At 32.6% G+C, this 19,881-nt stretch overlaps 1 protein-coding gene across 10 annotated transcripts in view; it reads left to right on the top strand.

Annotated features, from left to right (window-relative positions):
- Window positions 1-19,881, top strand: part of unc-13 — a 1,228,603-nt gene that overhangs the window by 623,785 nt on the left and 584,937 nt on the right. For 7 of the 10 annotated variants that reach the window (XM_067091750.1, XM_067091731.1, XM_067091742.1 and 4 more), the window contains one exon: window positions 3,975-4,094. In XM_067091750.1, the coding sequence (XP_066947851.1) occupies window positions 3,975-4,094 (120 nt within the window). Of the gene's footprint in view, window positions 1-3,974; window positions 4,095-9,418; window positions 9,482-16,260; window positions 16,405-16,721; window positions 16,851-19,881 lie in introns of all 10 variants that reach the window. The other 3 variants (XM_067091677.1, XM_067091701.1, XM_067091686.1) reach the window with 1 other exon arrangement.

The following is a 19,881-nucleotide window of genomic DNA, read 5'->3' as shown; positions in this document are numbered from 1 at the left end:
CGTGTCCAAGTCCCTCTACTGGACCTCAGAATTACTTCATATTTCTTACATTTGGATCTAAGGCTTTGTTGTGACTAGCACATCCAAAAAGTGTGGAGAATTTGAAAGGTTAAGAGGGCATTGTGACTACTACAATTACATACGTATCTGGTAAAATGTGACCAGTAGATTATATAATATACATATACATATATATATATATATATATATATATATATATATATATATATATATATATATATATATATATATATATATATATATATATATATATATATATATATATATATATATATATATATATATATATATATATATATATATATATATATATATATATATATAATGTGTGTATATATATGTATGTATGTATGCATGCAGGCATGCATACAACATATCTTATTTTTATTATTTTATATATAAAATATATACATATGAATTATACATTTATATGTATTTGTATACATACAACACCTCTTATTTTTATTATTTCAGGTAAGAACAGTATACCATTTTTGCCTTAAGGCATTATTACCTGGTTGAACATTATATTATATGATGCATTAGTATTATTATGGATTTACTTGCAGACATAATATTGTGATTTTTGTGCCATGCATAAACTCCTCAGCTCTCAAACAAGTTCAGTGTTATTCAGAGTAGAAAAAATGTGTGCTGCCTTGTTATAGCAGTGTAGAAAATGCTTATTGATATTGATTTGTTCAATTTATTAAAAGCCAGACTAGGTGGAAGGCAAATACAGAATTTTGTCCTTTCATGCATAATAGTCCAGAGTACATAGCAGCATTTAAAAGTTATTGACTGTTGTCAGGTGAAAAATATTTTCTTGTGTGCTGGAGTAGTGTTAGTAAAGTGTCTTGTGTCAATGTAAGATAGATTGTAAAAGACAAAGAGCATAGATGGTGAAATTGTGCTCGCTTACTATATTTTATTTGTGGCTTCAATACCTAATCTTGTTTTCTTGGTAAAAAAAACACTGATGAGTCTTTGAGAGTCCTGCCCTAAAGCAATGATATTTTGGCACAGTATATCTATCAGACTTCGAGGGAAAGTAATTAGAGTCAGATACATATATAGAGAATATCTTGGGAAGATAGTACTAAAGATCTAAAACTGTCGTGTTAAACCACAGCCTGTAAGTCTAGTAAGGGATTCCTAATCACTGTGAACTAGGCCCCAATGTATTCAGCTTGACTTAACTAAATGCAATATCTCGATAAGTGTGAAATGTCCCTTACTCAGTTCAGTTTTTCTCCTAGAAGTTAATATATAAAATATATATATATATATATATATATATATATATATATATATATATATATATATATATATATATATATATATATATATATATATATATATATATATATATATATATATATATATAATGTAACCAGCTCCTTACACTCCAACATACAAATGAAAGTCTTCTTTCCTTTCGAATTGATTATTTCACAAAGTCACAATTAGCTCCTCACACTCCAGCCTCCAAATGAAAAGTCTGCTTACTTCTTGAATTGGTTATTTCACAAAGTCACAATAGGAACACTTGCTTCAATTACACCAAACTGCAGTCAAATCCATTTCACAAGGGGCGGACTTTCTTACATTTCTCTGAAGAAAAATCCATTATTAAGTATGGCTGGTGAACAGTGGCTCAATAAAAATCAAATCAAAGTCATGAACCTATTTAAAAAATCAACAAACAGTTTCTTTTTACAGATGTTAACCATCTTCCAACACTACAACTTTTAAATATTGTTGGACATGGCTAGACGAAAAAATATGTTGAAGGCTTTTGATCTTATTGAGGAGCTTCCCCACTGAGAAGTCTCTCCATTTTCTGAGCACTTTTTCAATTTGTCTTGCTTGTAATTGCAAAGTCTTGACTTTTAAGTTTAACTCATTGCCTTTAGGTAGTTGGGAACGTCACATATGGAAATTCTTTTATATTCCCTAAGAATTTGTGTGGCTGGCAAATAGTTTGCATTTATTACAAACCGAAAGCATAATAAAACAAAGGTAAAACATATTTTAGCTACTTAACAAATACTTTGATTAAGCAGAAAAAGTGAGGTTGCAAGTCCAAGAGAGCTTAAGAGCCTCCCTGAGTCCCTGTACAAATGACTTAACTTTGACAGTAATTGAGCAATGTTAAGCTTATCCAGAACAGCGTCAGAGGTGAAATACTGACTAAATGCAAAAGACATAAGAAATTATTGTAGACTGTTTGCTGGACATGATTGACTGTAGTCTGGGAAGAGGGTAAGAACTATTCTAGCTTAGCATTGAGAGGCCAGAATGTGTAAAAATTTTACTTGAATTGTGGTGTAATTAGAGGATAATATTCCAGATAGTAATTAAAGGGAGATTAGCAGTATTTCAAGTCAAAGGAAAAGGATTAGTCATCAGAAACATCAAAGCAATGCTCATAAGCACATGCAAAATGTGAACAAATACAACATTGTGGTCTGAGCTAGAATAGTTCTTAACCCCCTTTCTCAGAATACTTCCAAGCATGTCCAGCGAATAATCTTTAAGCATCACTTACTTCCCCTGATTCTTCAGTCGGTATTGCACTTATGACATTGCTCTGGATACGCTTAACATAATTTCCTACTTATGTCTGTTATACAGGGACCTTCTCAAGCTGTTCTGAACTCTCAGGTCTTTTTTAATGCTTATTCAAAGCATTTGTTCAGTACACTGTAGGTAAAATATGTAATTTGATTTACTATTTTTAAAGTTTGCTATAAATGCAGATCATGTACATGTCTGAAACAGGTCAGGTAACCTAGTTCAGCTAACAGTACTAAGATGATGAACCATTACCCATTTTGAGTGGTACTTGAGGAATCCCTTAATGAACCCTGGCTAGTGGTTAGCACCATCAATTTAGATCTTCAGTATTATTCTACCAGTACTTATGTAAATAAAATTTATTTTCTTGAAGACTGTTGAACCTTTTATCAAGAAACCCCTCTTTCTAATATTTTTATTTTATATAGGTTATGTTACACTTGTGGTTACTAGTACTCATGTAGAAGAGTAAACTGTCATAATTCCACATCTCAGATATGTGCTCTCTGGGGAAAGTAGAGATATGTATAAAGTAAATAGGATGAAGTCTCTAGCAAATAAAAAAGGTCTACTCGTCACAAATGCCAGAAAAACGATTGAAAGTTTAATTTTTGGACCCACATTAAAGACAGATATTGAAAGAAAATTTCAAGCCTGTAGATGTTGGTTATTAACAGGGATCGCTTCTACCTCATCTGCGTATCAGATGCCAGATGCCACAGATACCTTGCATATACGATTTTTTATTGTTTTTAAACCGGTTTCCAGCTGGTGCCAGAAGTTTTATCCAAATGTTAAGACCTCAGGTTTGTTAGCTATGAAAAATACAAATTAATTAAAAATTTGTCATTTTAACATCTGATGACTATAAGTTTCTATTATATGTGGTTGTGCACATTTCAGAGGATTAAGTTGCTTTCTGGTATTATTTGAACTTGAAATGGTCAGAAAATGTTGTTATAGGTTTTTACTATTATCACCATTATTTAGTTCAACCAGACTAAAGAATAGTACTTATATAATGGGTAGTACTCTACTTGAAGATATCTGTTCAGCAAAGTAAAGAAAAAAAATTTATGACGGCCTTACATGCATTGTGTATACATATCTGTACTTTTTGTAGATGTATGAAGAATTTTTAGTTTACTCTCAGAGGACGTTTCTGAGATATTAAAATTTGAAAGTCTAAATTGTATTACGTTTTGCAAAGAAATCAGTTGGAGATAACAGAAAAAAATTCTTATTGCATGGAAATATGTTAAAAACTTATATTTTGTTTCAATCTTTTATCTACATTCCTTGTTGTAGATATGTCCAGAGGATTGCCTTAAAAGAGATGTTTTAAGTATTAATATGCATGTTAAATATTTCAGGGTTCAGAGGAAAGATACTTGGAAGGAGATGGCCAGTATTCGACTGAATATGAGAGCGAGCAGGAATCCAGAGAAGCTGTTAATGATAGGATTGAACCCTACCCAGGAGATCTTAGTAAGGTGAGGCAATTTATATACTATGCTCTTATGGAATATCTTTTTGTTTCATTTTCACGGCAGAAGTTCTATTGGGAGACAACCAATGGCATGATGGAATCTCCTCTATATAAACCTCAGTTCAGCAGAGGCAAAAGGAAAAGATGATGTTACCTAACTTACAGAAACTGTTCTAAAAAGATATTGTAGAGATGTATATTTAAAGGAAAAATAATGCAAGGAGGAGAATATACACATCATAAGGTTTATTAGTGTTTTTTTTTTATGAATTGCCTTCAGTTGGATGTTAACAGCTGGATATATCCTCGTCAGTCTAAATAAACATTGATAACGTTCAATATGTGATTTATTTGATTTCATTAAGTAATGGAAAGGTAAAAAACAGTGCAGATATTAATAAAGAGTATTCTTATTACGCAGTCAATAAATACATTTCCATTTTCCTTTTCTGAGATAAGAGCCGAAAAGTTATGACTTGAATTTCTTTTTGCCTTTTTTCTTTTTGAATGCTCCTTGTTCTACAGACCTGTTATTTTACTTATGTTTAGCTCCAAGAAAAGTGGTTCAGCATAGTGCATTAATAGACAAAAGAATCTTGAGTTGTTATTACAAATGAGTATATCCCTGCAACTACTTTAGGGGAGCTCCTTACCCCTATGTTACTGACAGATAATCCTTCATATTACCAGTTTCTCGTTGGACGAGTCGGTAGAGTTCTCGGCTAGCACTCTGCTAGGCCCGAGTTCGAGTCTCCGGCCGGCCAGTGAAGAATTAGAGGAATTCATTTCTGGTGATAGAAATTCATTTCTCGGTATAATGTGGTTCGGATTCCACAATAAGCTGTAGGTCCCGTTGCTAGGTAACCAATTCGTTCTTAGCCACGTAAAATAAGTCTAATCCTTCGGGCCAGCCCTAGGAGAGCTGTTAATCAGCTCAGTGATCTGGTTAAACTAAGGTATACTTAACTTACTTAATATTACTCTGCAAAGCAACTGTCATATCTATTGTAGACCATGGATATCAGACGTACATGTACTGTTTAGCCTCAGATACAACCCTGAAGTCTGAATCCGGTTCATAATGAGGAGACTGAAATTACCAAGTACCATTAAGAAGAAAAAACATGGTCACTCTAAGTAATACGGTGAGAAAATTATTGCTGTAAATGATGTTATCCTTAACAGTTGCTACTATATGCCCAATCACTACCTGGGTCAGTGATTAAGTGTCTTGTATCAGCACCTGTGTGTGACTGCCTGAAAAGGCGATAATTGTCAATAGACTAGCACTCTGAATATTAGTCGAGAATAGATAGAAATCTACTGACAGTACATAATATAAAATAAGGTCATCACTCACTGGCTAATCTATGTAAGTTCCAGGGAGCATATTGGTTAGGTAAAGTTAAAGCTCTTTGTTGGAGGTATCATTCAATTCTTGCTTTTGTATTTAGGGGTGCCATTTTTCTGCATAGAGGTATACAGTTGACAATGAAATTATTTGTAAGAAGGGTGTCATTTCAGCCGGCTCCATTGCCACCCAGTTGGTGGTCTAAATTACAGAATCAAATGAGAATAGTCCGTAGATGACACAAACAGATACTTTATATTCCAAGTATAGTTGATCTTTTAGATCTTTTAGTTGCATGAACTGAGAAGAGTTGCTTATGCAAGTGCAACACTTATAATATAAACAATCATATGAGCAACTACAAGGAAATATTGATGACTCAGAGACGTAACTAGGGTCTGTGAACTTTGTCAGCATACAGTACAGTACCACCTTTATGTGTTTAGAATCTTACAGTGAAAGCTGAAAAACTATTTTTTTTTGTGATGGGAGTGTACCCTTCCAGTTGCTCTTGATTGATTATGCTTACTGTGGCATCGAATGGTATAATGGCATAGTGGATAAGGGGCTGTCCACTAACAGATAGTACTGTAACTACTTATCTGTTAGAATAACCACAAAATTCTTTAGTTTCCTGGATCGCTTGCTTAAACCTAGTAGTTTCAGTTTTTTAAGCATAACTAAAATGAGAGGTTTGTATTAACTGAGCATAAAAAATTGTAATGTTTTAAAATTTTCAGCAGAAAGTGATTTGCTTAGACAGTAGCCAAGAAGATGTAAATGAATGATATTGGTTGCTTGTTAATCTCATTATTGCTGTGTAATAATGATTTTATTAATGATATAAATACTCTAATTGTGTAGTCTTTGAATTTACTACATAAATAAAAAATGGGGATGAAAATAAAGTTCAGTTTGAATATCGCACATGAATTCTCTCAAGCAAATGTTCATTGCTTTGTTATGTTATTGCACTGAGTTGCTGAATGTGTTTCATATTTGTATAGGTATGACAGCTACAGCCCATTGAAAATGTGTTCCATGTGTCTTGTATCAAGATGTGAAAATCAAATGTAGTTGTGTATGTTCTCCTCTGCCTTTTGTTTCAGATGTGTGTTACTATAGGAAGAGTAATTTTATAAATGTTATCTGTTTCTCCAGAAAGAGAAAATCCTAACTTTATAACTAATAACATAAGCTTTTTGAACTATATTTTGTATGCAATGAATAACATGACATATGAAAAGGAAAATAGATGCAGGTGAGTTGACTAGATTAGCAGGAAGCAGTTATTGAGGTCAAATGATATCTTTACAAAAGCGGCTAAAAGAAAGTATTTTTCTAGTCAGGAAAAAAAAATTTCTTGAAGGATGAAAACTTTCTCATAGATCAGAATAGATCAAGACAGATATCTGTAAATTAGATTTTGTAACCTTTATGCATAAAGAAAATATGTATAAAATGTTGAGGTCCTGCTTTTGTGGTCTTTCACCTTGGAGAAGTTAAATTCGTCATTATGAAAAGGTAAGTGAACACTTCTGTGTAATGTGTTGTTGTTGTAGTTGTAAACATTTGTTTGGATGTGTAGATCATCAGGAACTGTACCCTAACTTTTGTTAAGTTTACTTACATGTTCTCCAGAAAAGAAGATTTTTTATCAATGATATAAGTCAGAATATCATCATTCGGGAGATATTCAAATTATCCACTTCATCGACCCAGGGCTGCAATTGTTTTAGCATCGCTCCATTTACATCTTTTTATAAAATCCAGTAAATGACTGGGTCATTTTTTCATTAATAAAATCATGTAGTGTCAGTATTTTGTATGCATTTTCTTGAGGTCTTACAGAATTTTCATAAAGCTATCAATATAAATAATAAGTATGTGTTAATATACAAATGCTTGCAAATAGTTCTCCCACACACACACACACACACACACACACGCATACACACATATATGCGTGTGTGTGTATGTATGTATATATATATATTATATATATACATAGATAGATAGATAGATACTGTACAGACTTACATGCATACATACATAAAATGTGTAATTATTTTTAACATACAAGTTGTCTATGTGGATGTAACAATTAAATGTGACATACAGCCAATTTTTTCAGAGTAGAGGGATGTACTTGTTCTGCATTGTATGATTAGTTGTTGGTTTCTTTTTTATCTCAGAAAATATATGTAAAATTTTATTCGTTATGTTTCCCTAATTTTAGCATAGTAGTATGTTGGACATTTTGTCTTCCCAGCAAAATCTTGTCTCTGATAAATTGGTTGTTTGATTTTCTGTTATCAATGAATTTCACTGTAGTTGCCTTGACACAGAGTGTTTATTTTCTGTGTTTAATAACACAGTCTTTGTAGATACTGTGTTTTGTGCTTGTGACTCTTTCAGGTTTAGACAAATCAGTTACACGTCAGTCATTAAATAATAAATTGGCATTCATCCCCATTTTATCTATCCAATTTACAGACATCAAAGTATCATCTCACTCAACTTTCTCTCTATTTTTTCTTATCATTCTCCTTTGCTTTGTTATTCAAATCTACTTTCTATTCCTTCCTTTGTAGGCTAAAGAGGAGAAACCAAAGGAAACGAAGGTGAATATTTTATCTTGTGGTAATTCATAGAATTTTGTGTAAAAAAAAAGCTTTTATACACATCATTGTGTTTGTCATGCACGCGCATGACACCATCTGCTGTTCGATGATCCTGTCTTAACGTTGAAGTTGACTGCTACAAATGTGGATGCAGTTACTTTAACTCCAAGCTGGCATTTAGCTTAAGCTAAGTGTGTACCCCACCCCCTAACCTCCCAAAAAATGAAACATTACTGAAAAGAGGCAATGAATTGTCTAAACAATCTCATTAAGTCATTTTTTGTTTTGTTATATTAACCAGAAGGTAGAATAGTTGGAAGCCAGTACAGTAGCTCAAAACCCTTACTGATATTTTGAGAAAGCTTATCCTGGACATTTAACACAATAGTGAATAGATTTTTTATTTATCACATTTTTTTAATGACTTTAGTAGTAAAGTTGAATTTAGGTAAGATGACAGCTGAAGGGTAATGTTAGCATAAAGTAATCAGTACACATTTAGCACTCAAACATACCCACTGATACAGGCCATAAAAGCAGTTCTGTAAAGTAATTTTGATAGCTCTTATCACTGTAGTTGCATGATTGACACAGACTTTCAATTGCAGATTGTGTGAGTTTCGCAATCACATCTAGATTATCCATGCTCACAGTAGAAAGTAATTAGTACAAGAACACAAGTCTAAATTGAATGGGTTATCGAGTTACAGTGAAAATGCTTAGTTTCACCAACAATTGTACTATTCCATGCACTAATGGCAACAACACTGAGAATAATTCTATCCTGAAGTAACTCAGTAAATTATCTAACACTAGCAGTATAACCAGATTCTGTACCTGAAGATTAAATATTTTATCTGTACTGCAGGTCACAGAATTCTTTCTGTTTTAAGAGGACAATTTTTGAACTGTAGATGGTAGAGCCACCAAAACAAATACAGTGCTAGGTAGTACTTTTATGACTCCCAAGCTATGCTTTCATGCAACTGTATTTCCTCAACATGGTGCTATCTGTTAATGGCTTAATCTACTCTTTCACGTAGATTATGGATTCCTTTTTTATTCGCTTTACTAACAATTTTGTATGATTTATTTTCATTGTTTTTCCTCTCATAACATGGTTAATTTTTCTTCATTTATGTATGATATTTTTTAAACGGCATACCCACAGACTCGTTAATCACAAGTAATATTATTCACTAACTTCATGTGTCACTAAAATAGACCCATTAAATAGACATGCATATCATCTCTCAGCAGTTAACTATGATGTAAAAAATTAACTAAAAAAGATTTCCTGTTTGCAAATGACTTTCCCCTAATATTGACCATAACGTCCCCTCCGCTTCCCAGATCATAGATTTCAACATGAAGAACCGAGAGGAGACTGCGAAGACTGACTCTGAGGGCCCGAAGGTGATTTTAAGATCCTCCAGTGCATGGTTTAACTCTTGCTATGGGCAGCACTTTAAAACAAAAAAGATCTCCGCATTACAATTTGCTAACTATCAATCTCAAACTAAAACCATTTCAGTCCCCTTCAACCAGTTTCAGAAAAAAAAGAAAAAGTTAAGATTTAGTTCTCCTAGACCTTGCCTCTTGACAGTTCCCCACTGACCCTTATCAGTCCAATACCATCATTCTCTAGACTCATTTTTTCTTGTTTTGAAGCTTGACGCAATAAAGGTCTACCCACATCCTGATGTTCCTCCAGACACTTCCACGATCAATTAAAAGATAGAATTGCACTTAGCCCTTGCTTAAACATGCCTTTAGTCACAATAGTCTTGTAAAGTTTAATATCTTTGATTCTAATACGGGACCTGAACTTTTGATTTTCTTTTGTCTGTCTGTTTGTAAAATTTGTTTTGTGTGTTCTGTTATAAATGTAATGAATAAGATTATATTTGTTTGAAAAAATTTTACATATATGTTAGTTAATTTTGTTTTGATGTAATCGCAAGTGTTAGTATGTTCTATTTTAAGCACATGAGCAGAATATATACTGTAATTTTGTATATATATATTTATATATATATATACTATATATATAAGCATATATTTATGCATTTCTATGTTTACTCTTTATTCAGTTTCTTTTTCATTCAAATTAGATTTGAAAGACTAATTAATTGTTGACATACCTTTACAGATAAGAGTTCAGGTCTTTTGTAGGAATCATGTGATTTAACTCACCATACCATTAAACTATATAATTTTTTTGGATTTGGACCATAACTGCTCTGGTTAAAGAAAGGTCGTTAAGAGTTTTTATCAAGGAGAAATTTAGTGAATCGCACTGAAGAACTTCTCTATGCATGAATTTTTGTAATTGGGGATATGTATATATTACATGTATATGTCTTGGATTTTCTGTGAAACTTGGAAGATTAATAGGTTTCACATGGCACTAGAAAAAACTATGATAAGCATAAAGTCGTTGAGAAAGAATGAGAGAATAAAAACCTTGGATATGATGAATGGTGGGAGAAAATTACGTATGACATGCTAAAATAAATGTGAGTTATGAGAATTATTGAGGAATGCTTGGTTTTCATTTAGAGGTTTGTAATAAGAAAGTTTTTTTGATAAAAAGGGCTCTCATTGAATGTGCTGAATTGTACGAATTAACTTGAGAGAGTTGTAAAGTGTGTGTTTATCTGTACATTGAAGAGTTAAGCATCCTTTTATATAGCATTCATAACAGAACTCCGAAGGCTTGCCACGTTAACATAATGAATTATGATGATGCAATGAGACAGAGAGCACGACAGAGGTGGGATGAAGAGAAAACAGGGAACTGAACTTTTGAAAGGTCATGAAAAATATGTTTCACAGTTTTATTCAACTATTGTATAAAAACCGTGGAAGTGTGGCTGTCTTATTTAAAGCAGTTTGGGTTGATTATTTACATAATGTGTACAAGCATGTATTCAAGTAAGTATTTTTCTGCCCATTTTTGTGTATATGTACATTTATATTTTCAAAATTAGTATATATACGTACAGTGCATCCGACTTTCTGATCATCTTCAAGCATTGAATTGGAATAAGGAGCACAGAATTCTTATATCCAAAGTAGAATTCTGAAAAAATCCAACCCATTAATATAGGAATCAAAGTTTCTGCAGAGGAAACTGCCGTGTCTCTCACGAATTTCCGTATGAAATTTTATGAAGTAGATTGTGTGAGTGGCTCATTTCAACTTGAGTTGATGCAAGAAACTGAGAATGTAGATTGGATGACTTTATGTCTGAGCCTCATTCTTTATTTTTATATCAATTTTTGTTTTACTGTAATTATTTGTTGGGGTATAATTTTTTTATATTCTTCAGTACAATAGGATTACCATTCAGAGGAATGGAGTTGATGCACCTAGCATTGTAATATACATTGTGTATGTTAAAATTAAGATACATATAAAGATATTAACATGGTTCTCCTGTAAACTGTGAAATTTATGTCAGAATTTACGTGAAGGGAATATTCTTCATTTAACAACTTTCCCTATACCTCTGTTTGATCTCTCGGTTGTTGACTACTAAGTTAGTAGACTCATGATTTTTGTCATGAATGCTAACTTCATACATTATTTCCAGAAAGAATGCAGGTATGGTAGAAAATTTGTATGGTATTCTTATGTTGGCAATATGTGCAGTTGTGTTAATGTCAGTGAAATTTGGTATGCAGTGATGGAATGACAAACACTAATAGAAAACATTAAATTCGTTACTAAAATCTATTATCCTCTACTCAGCAGCAAATAATTTTACTTTCTTGATTCATGTAAAGAGAAGCATGTTTTGCTGTCAACAATTCTTTCTCATACTCCCTTGTCCTCCCTAGCTTCCACTTAATCCTTTTTATTGCCACCGAAGGAATTTTCTTGAAGTCTTCAGAATTTTGAGAATGAGTAGGTAACCTAGTACTCCTGCATTTTGATGACCTGTAGAATTTACTGTAAATAGTACGTCAGTTTATAAAGGAAGAAAAGATGGCAATAAAGGTCCAGCAGAATCTTTTATATTGCAAAAGTTCTGGAGAGTGAAAGAAATTCTGCCAAAGCCTGAAGCTTCTCACCACACAGGCATAGACGTGACGGCTTTTAATGTTGATGACACTGTGCTGTTGTTTCTTAGGCACCAGTTGGGATAGGGAGACAGACGGATACTTCTACAAGTAAAGAGAAAGAGACTAAAAAGATGAATTTCGAGGCTAGAATGAAGGAAATGGCTAAAGCTGTGCCAGCAGCAGCCTCTGAGAAGGTGAACATTTGCATGCCATTTTTGCATGATATATTTTATCACAATTCGATAAGAGAAAAGTGTGTCAATTCAAATCTTTGAGCATTATATTAGTTTAAAGAAACTTATAGAGCTTATTTTTTTAAGCGACTTAACCAAAGGAAGTGCAGAGAAATGTTTTGTTTAGTCATAATTTTGATTTTGAGTTATGAATATTTTTTACTATCAGTCCTATGTGTACATTGTATCTCAGGCTAAAATCAGTAAGGTGAAACTTGAAGGTCGGCTCCCTCAACCTCAGTCTGGGGAGAGGTATCCTCGTAAGGAATTGAAAGCTCAAGTTCCACCTGAAGGTCAGCAACAGGTACGGAAATTGAAATTACCACAGATTCCAACAAATACTGAACCACAGTCACAGGAAAAGCATCCCCCAAAAGAATTGAAATCTAAAGTTATGAATGAGGAACGGCCACAGACGGAACAATTAAGATTGCCACAGATTCCAACACAGACTGAGGACACACCCAAACAGCAACCAGAAACTACATTTTTGCCTCCTTTGAAAGGAGATAAACAAACTACAGACACACCTCTACAGGCCACGGATCAAGTACAAAAGGTTGGTGGTCAGGCACAAGAGATGGTAGATGATCAAGTCCAAACACAAGACAAAACACAAAAAGATAAGCAGCTGAGCTTTGAAGCAAAACTGAGACAAATTCAGGAAGCTAAAAAGGCTTCTCAAGTGCAGGTGAATAGTTATTATCACCAATTATGTTTTGTTTTTCCATGGCGCTTATTATGTTTGTCTCAGAAAGCTGCAAGAGGAATACTGTGGGCACTCTTCTTCTTGATTTTGAAATTTTAAAAGTGCTTTAGCGTGAAAAAGCATCCGTTTTGATATGTCTTATCGGGATATGGAGGCATGTCTTTTCCATGTTTATAAAATGGCTTATACATAGCATGTAGCGCCATTCATGTATACTTTATGATACTGTATGCATGAATTGTACACAATGATCACTAATGAGATTCAGTCTAAGAACCTTACATAAGGAACAACGTGATTATTCCTGTACTTTTTGTACATATTTTTCAAATAATTTGAAGTTATTCTTGGTTATAAGCATGTAGACATTGATAAGGTAAACTGTACTTTTCATTGAAAAGGGAAATGGTTTTCATGGTTGTTTTGACATGAAGCATGCCAGTGGTTATGTAAATCCCAGTGTTCGAGAAGAACAGCCTTTTGAAGTTCAGTTGTATTATTTCATTCATATTCCGTACTTATGATTACCACTACTCTATTTAGAGAACAGCAACTATTAGTAAAATAATTTTTTCATTGTAATATCACACACCTTAATACAAACTACAGTATAATCAGCTAATGCTTCTATTTCCAGTCGTTGCAACGCTTATTTGTTATGTATTCTTATTCCTTTACTACAGCCACTTCTGGTTTTTTTTGACATTGTTGAGTACTGGTACCTATTTTTTTTTTTATTTTCAAGACATATTTTTATCTCTGGATTTCACATGTTTTTATTCTTTGGATGGCTAACGACTTAATGATATCGTTTGGTAACGCTCATTGGCTCCTACCTTGTCAGTGCACAAAATGTTTTCTTAATGTTTACTTCTTTATAGACATTCCAACTTAACCTCATTTCTATTTTATTGCCCTACTTTTATCTTGTCCGTGAATTCCTCTTGATAAACAAGATAATGGAATCATTTTCTGTTTTGTTCTTGTTTATCATATATAGTGTACCCAGAAAATATAATTTGTTATAGTATTGATTTTTTAATCTTGACAGTTACTTACATCGCTTTGATAATATATTATCATAGTACTGTATGTAGAGGTTCATCATTTTTTAGCCAGGATTGTTTGGTAGAAGTTAGGTTATGGCCTTCATTTCAGAAAAAAGGAAATTTGTGTCAGGAGTTTCATAGATGAGTGAATGAAAGTTGTTAGACTGTTAATGGAGTTTTTATATTTTTCTCTTGCGTCTTTATGTTTGCACAAGACAGAAATTGGAAGTCATAATGGAGCAAGAAATGAAAGTTCTTAACATGGTCATTTAAAGGATAATTCTTATTATTAAATGTCACTAATGATATGAACTTCAAGCAGTTGTAGTAGCCCCTGGAAATAGGTGAGAAAACTCTTATAAATATTGCAGTCTGAAACCTTTGTTGATGACGCAACTTTCAATAAAATTGAGTCATGTTATCAGAGTAGTTGTGCTGGGAAATCATGAATAGGATATAGTTCATCAAATATGTGCTTGGAAATCATTTGATATACAGGTATTTCGCAAAATATTGGATTGAATACCCACATTTTAGATAAAGATAAGATGTTGATTATATGATGAAAATACATGTTTCTGCTATGTTGTATTGTATATTAATTAACGATATTTTAAATGGAATATTGCTAGAGGGTTTTAAGATATGCACTTTTAATAGGTTGTAGTTAAATGACACTGTATTTCTAGTGCTAATATGAAGTCAGGCTATTTTATGTGTAACTAAGGGTGATTTTTACATAGAGATTTGATTTGCTTCAATGGGTGAACACTGAGTAGGTTTGTTGAAATTCTATTTAAATGTACATTCATGCTCATTTTTTAAGGTTGTGATGGTTATGTAATTCAGACAAGAGTATTGCAGTTATGTGTTTGCATGGAAGTAGATTAATTCATTTCAATGAAATTAATATAAAAGTTAGTACGTTTAATTGAGAATTTATAATCTTACTGAATTAAAAGTGACTGAATGGATGACTGTTGTTGAAAAATTGTCACATGGAACGGATATTGATATCTCTTGGCAGAAAATATCTAAGCTCAGATGAAAGCCGCTAATGTCACGAGGGTTAAAATTCTTTAGAATAAAACCAAAAATGGCTTAACATTAGAATTCATCTAATTTGATACAGATGATAGTGTCGAGTGATCAAATATTAAAAGATTTAATCTACTATTTTTCCACTCAAATTTATATAACGCAAAAAATCTTGGTTTTGAACTTACCCTAATTTCACAGATATGTAACCGAAAAATAAGTAATTAAGTGTTTGTAACCTACAGAATCGGTAGTAAAATTCCCGAATGAAAATATAAAACAGTGTATTAAGAAGTAAATATAAAAATGTCTGAAACAGCAATTGATTTACAAAAAACTGACCTGTCTTGATGTAATCACAAAGATGTTTCTAAAATGGATTTGTATTGAAAAACTGTAAAAGTATACAGGTTGAAAACTAACACATTAACAGTTATATTTGTATGTGTATGCATGTATGTATGTGTGTGCAGCTGTGCTTGAATTTACTCCTAATTAGTATGGCTGAGGATTGTATGTGAGTTCAAAGCATTTATCAGTCAATCCTACTTCTTCATTGAGTTTTACGAATGTATCACAGATACAAGGAAACTGTACATGGAATTGTAAGGCTAGGAGAGAGTTGGTTTGTATTTTGTTGTTTCTTGAAACAAACATAAAATATTTTGTATTATGTGGAAGAATTTAGAGTAGCCTAACTTTTTACCCACAACGATATATGACTACATTTTGCTTTCACTTGAAGCAGTTTTTTTATAACACTTAGAAAAAACCTTATTTTATTTCTGTATATTCGGTATGTCAGTGTTGTTCTTGATGATTGTAGAATTTCCTAGAAGAACATACAATGGGGCAATCTTATTTTTGTTAGAGATTGTAATTATGTTAGACACAACTACATTTAATAATAATTATTCAACTTTTATTAATTATTCAGTGCTAAGGAGCTCGTCATAAAATCTTGTTTGAATTGGTTTTATATGATTAGCCATAGAAGTTGTGCTTGAATTAGGAAAATTTATTAGGCTGGATCTGAATTTAAGTTTAGTAATAATTTTTTTGTAAAACTTATCACCCACTTTTGACATGTGGTCAGACTGGACAGGCTGCACCTACTGAAGCCCGTCCCAACGAATCAGTAGGTAGACAGAGTTCCTTCGAAGAGAAAATGCGTCAGATGAAAGGAATCCTAAAGCTACCACAGCTACCCACATCCCTACCTACTTCCCTGCCTATAAAGGTGATTTTTCATTTTCATGGCAGTTAAGTCCTGAATTCATGAGTGGTGTGTTCTTAAGGTAGATTTTCTGTCTTGAATATTTCATATCTAAGGCTGGAAAGACTGCTAAGTACACCAAATGAATTACGTGATGGACTTATTGTTCGTGATGTGCTGATTTTGTTGACTTGAATAAATCATCTTTTTCCATTCCATATATTTTGGAATACTGTATATGAACAGATCAAATTTTCTTCTTTTTCTAAACATGGTCATAATTTGAAGAGGAAGTACCTGGAAGAACTCAAGCATCTTTTAAGATTGAAATCTTTTCTTAGATACCTGATTTAACGAGGCCCTCGATGCCAAAGCCTCAAGCCAAGGTAAATGAGCCGTCCAGACAACCTGCTCCTCCTCCTGCCCAGGAGCAACGGGCCGAGAGGACAGATCACCCACCTGAGGAGAAGGTGAAGTCCTGGCGTAGTTCGATACTTATCACTCCATTTCAATTTTCGATTTTACAGTATGATCTGCATGAGTTCCCAGCGTTTTACAAATCAACCTGCATTGATTTTGCGACTTACATATGACAAAGCGTCAAGCATATATTTGACCATCGGTCTCTGCTTATCTCTTCAGGAGATAGGACATTTGTGTCCCTTGAAGATAATGAAACTAACACTATCCCTAGTCTTCAAAAGCATATTTTCAAGTTCAAAGTTAATTATGCAACTTGACTAAGTATTGGTTGTCTTTAATTACAATGTCCTTTTGCCTGAGAGGATAAGGGGAAATATGCTTTTTACAGTACTTGTATAACCGCCAGATACATTAGGAGCTAATGAGCAGGGCTAGTAGTAGATGGCACACAATATCATAGCTTTTACATAGGAGTATTAAAATGGCTTTGGAGGTTGGGCATTAGGTTAGAAGTAGATGTAGCAAAATGCAGTATTAGTGCTTTGGGGTTTTTCTTCATTGGAACATTTTTAATCCCTGTTTAAGATGTCAAAGCTAGCCAGTATATATGATGGGTTGCAAAAGTATTTACTGTATATTTCATTGCCTTGCTATTTTTCAAACAGTAATTTTATCTTTGTCATTGTGTATTGTACCGTTCATGATATCTGTAACATATAGATCCAGAAGTTTCTGATAACGCCTTATAAAATATGTACACCAATTAGGTATAGAGAGCAGTACTAAAGAATTTCATAATACTTCAGTTGGGGAAATTATTGTAGAAATAATGATGTATATGAAATTATCAGAGTATATTTAATCTTTATTACCATCTTCATGTCTGAAAATATAAAACTAGAATAATTACTAGAAAAACTTCTAAAAATAATTGAGTTCTGTAATTCTATAGAAGAATGAGAAAAATTGCAGTTTTGAGTACTATATAGCACTTTAAAAAGCAAATTGCAAGTTAAAGGTTCATCTGATCTTAAGATTATACAAGTGACAGGGATATATGAGTTTAGAACTGGGAAAGAAAATAGTTAAATTCCTTTGATTCTGTCGTATTTCATGGTCTGGGTGATCTTTTCATATTCATTAACCTTAATTCACCTAGAAAGATATTGACTGTTTCTTTTTAAGTACATTTACCAAGATTCAGAATATCGTTCATAAAATGTATTCGATTTAGGTAGATCAGTAAGACATTTCTACACTAAAGCCCAGATATTAAAGATGTACCCAAAAGTTGAATCTTGTCCAGGCTTCTTTTATAACGTGGGTTAAGTTAAAGGTATGTAGAGTGTACCTGCAAGCACAGTGAAAAGGATGGTGAATTTTTTTATATTGGCAGAAGTGTAGGATAATTGTTAATGCCATTTCTTTATTAAAAATATTACCGTGCATAGTATTAATTAGTCCAAAGATGTTTAACACAAGACTGTTATATATTGACAGATTGCTTATGGCTAAAAATTGAATATTAATGTCTAGTAATGCTAAATTGCATATGTTTCCTTTAGGAAGTAGTCTTGAAGGTAGGCCCAACTGCATTTGAGATGAGGAAACTATAGATGAAATAAGTGCAAAGTGAATGAGAAAGTAGGTTAGAATTAGTTGAAACTAGTGTATTGCAAATCAATATATTTGGGCTGGCTGATCTTAGATGCTTAATATAGACCACTAATTGTTGATCGAAAGCAATGTCCATTATTATTGTTAGTATTATTATAGTCTGATATTTTATAAAATGTAATATTATTCACATTTTATCCAAAATATTATAGTTATTGCTTGCCAGTCTGAAACAATTATTCAAATATTCAGCATTATTAGAGGTAGTACTTTCATTCATGTTATTTGAAAGTAAGTATCAGATTGCTTTCAATCTTTGGTCAGTTAGGATTTACGATTGCACTTTGTTTGTCACTACTACTTAAAAGCCATTTTACTGGGACATTATTTTAGGCTAGAAAATGCTTACCAGATAATTGCAACACCTAACAAACGTAGCACAAGCCCTGCTCATTTTTGTGAAAGCAAACCTGCTCTTCCTCATTTCTTTTTCATTGGCTCATAGAAGCTCAATGAATTAGCTGATAGCTAACTAACTCTTAAGAAATGGTCTAGATTTTATTTCACTGATTCCTGTTTTACAGTTAGAGAAGATGTCAGAGATGTAGCGGTCAATGCATAGTTTTGTTTTAGCTCCTGGAAATAAGAGTGCTATAACTGTAAAGCATGGTGTCATTACTTGCGATAAAGTGACTGCATAAATTTCAAATTATCTGGAAGTTATTCGTAATTGGTAAACCATTTGGTGTACCATGAAAATAGCGCATAGCGAATTGCAGGTGAATAGTTTTTGAAATACTGTTCTTGTACACAATGGATTGTAGGTCTCTCAGCAAGACCAGCTTGGACCACAAGCAACGAGGGATGCCGCTAAGAAGGCCAGTTTCGAGGAAAAGATGAAAAATTTGCAGAAAGCAAATACTGAGGTGATTCCACTTAAGAGAATGGATTTTGTTTTAAATCAATGCTACCTTTTTATTATAAAAACAGCACAGTTATGAAACACTTATATTAACCAGTATATATACATATAAGTGCAGTATTCCAATATGACTTGAGTGTATACATCTTTACACTTACATAAATGCCTTCACGCACATATATATATAATATATATATATATATATATATATATATATATATATATATATATATATATATATATATATATATATATATATATATATATATATATATATATATATATATATATATATATATATATATATATATATATATATATATATATATATATATATATATATATATATATATAAAGAAGGAGAAGGCAGGGCCAAAACATACACATCCTCAAGAAGCAAGGGAAAGGAAGACTTCCATTCTTAAAAATTTATTGCCGACGTTTTATGACTTGTCACATTTTCAAGGCTAAAAAAGATCATTTGCAATACAGAATCACAGTATTACTGTACACATTAAAAAAATTAAGATGCTTAAAAT

Source organism: Macrobrachium rosenbergii, chromosome 4 (genome assembly GCF_040412425.1).
Source record: "Macrobrachium rosenbergii isolate ZJJX-2024 chromosome 4, ASM4041242v1, whole genome shotgun sequence".
In the NCBI taxonomy this organism is placed as follows: domain Eukaryota; kingdom Metazoa; phylum Arthropoda; class Malacostraca; order Decapoda; family Palaemonidae; genus Macrobrachium; species Macrobrachium rosenbergii.
Note: the sequence above shows the minus strand (reverse complement) of the source record. Positions and strands in the feature narration are given on the sequence as shown.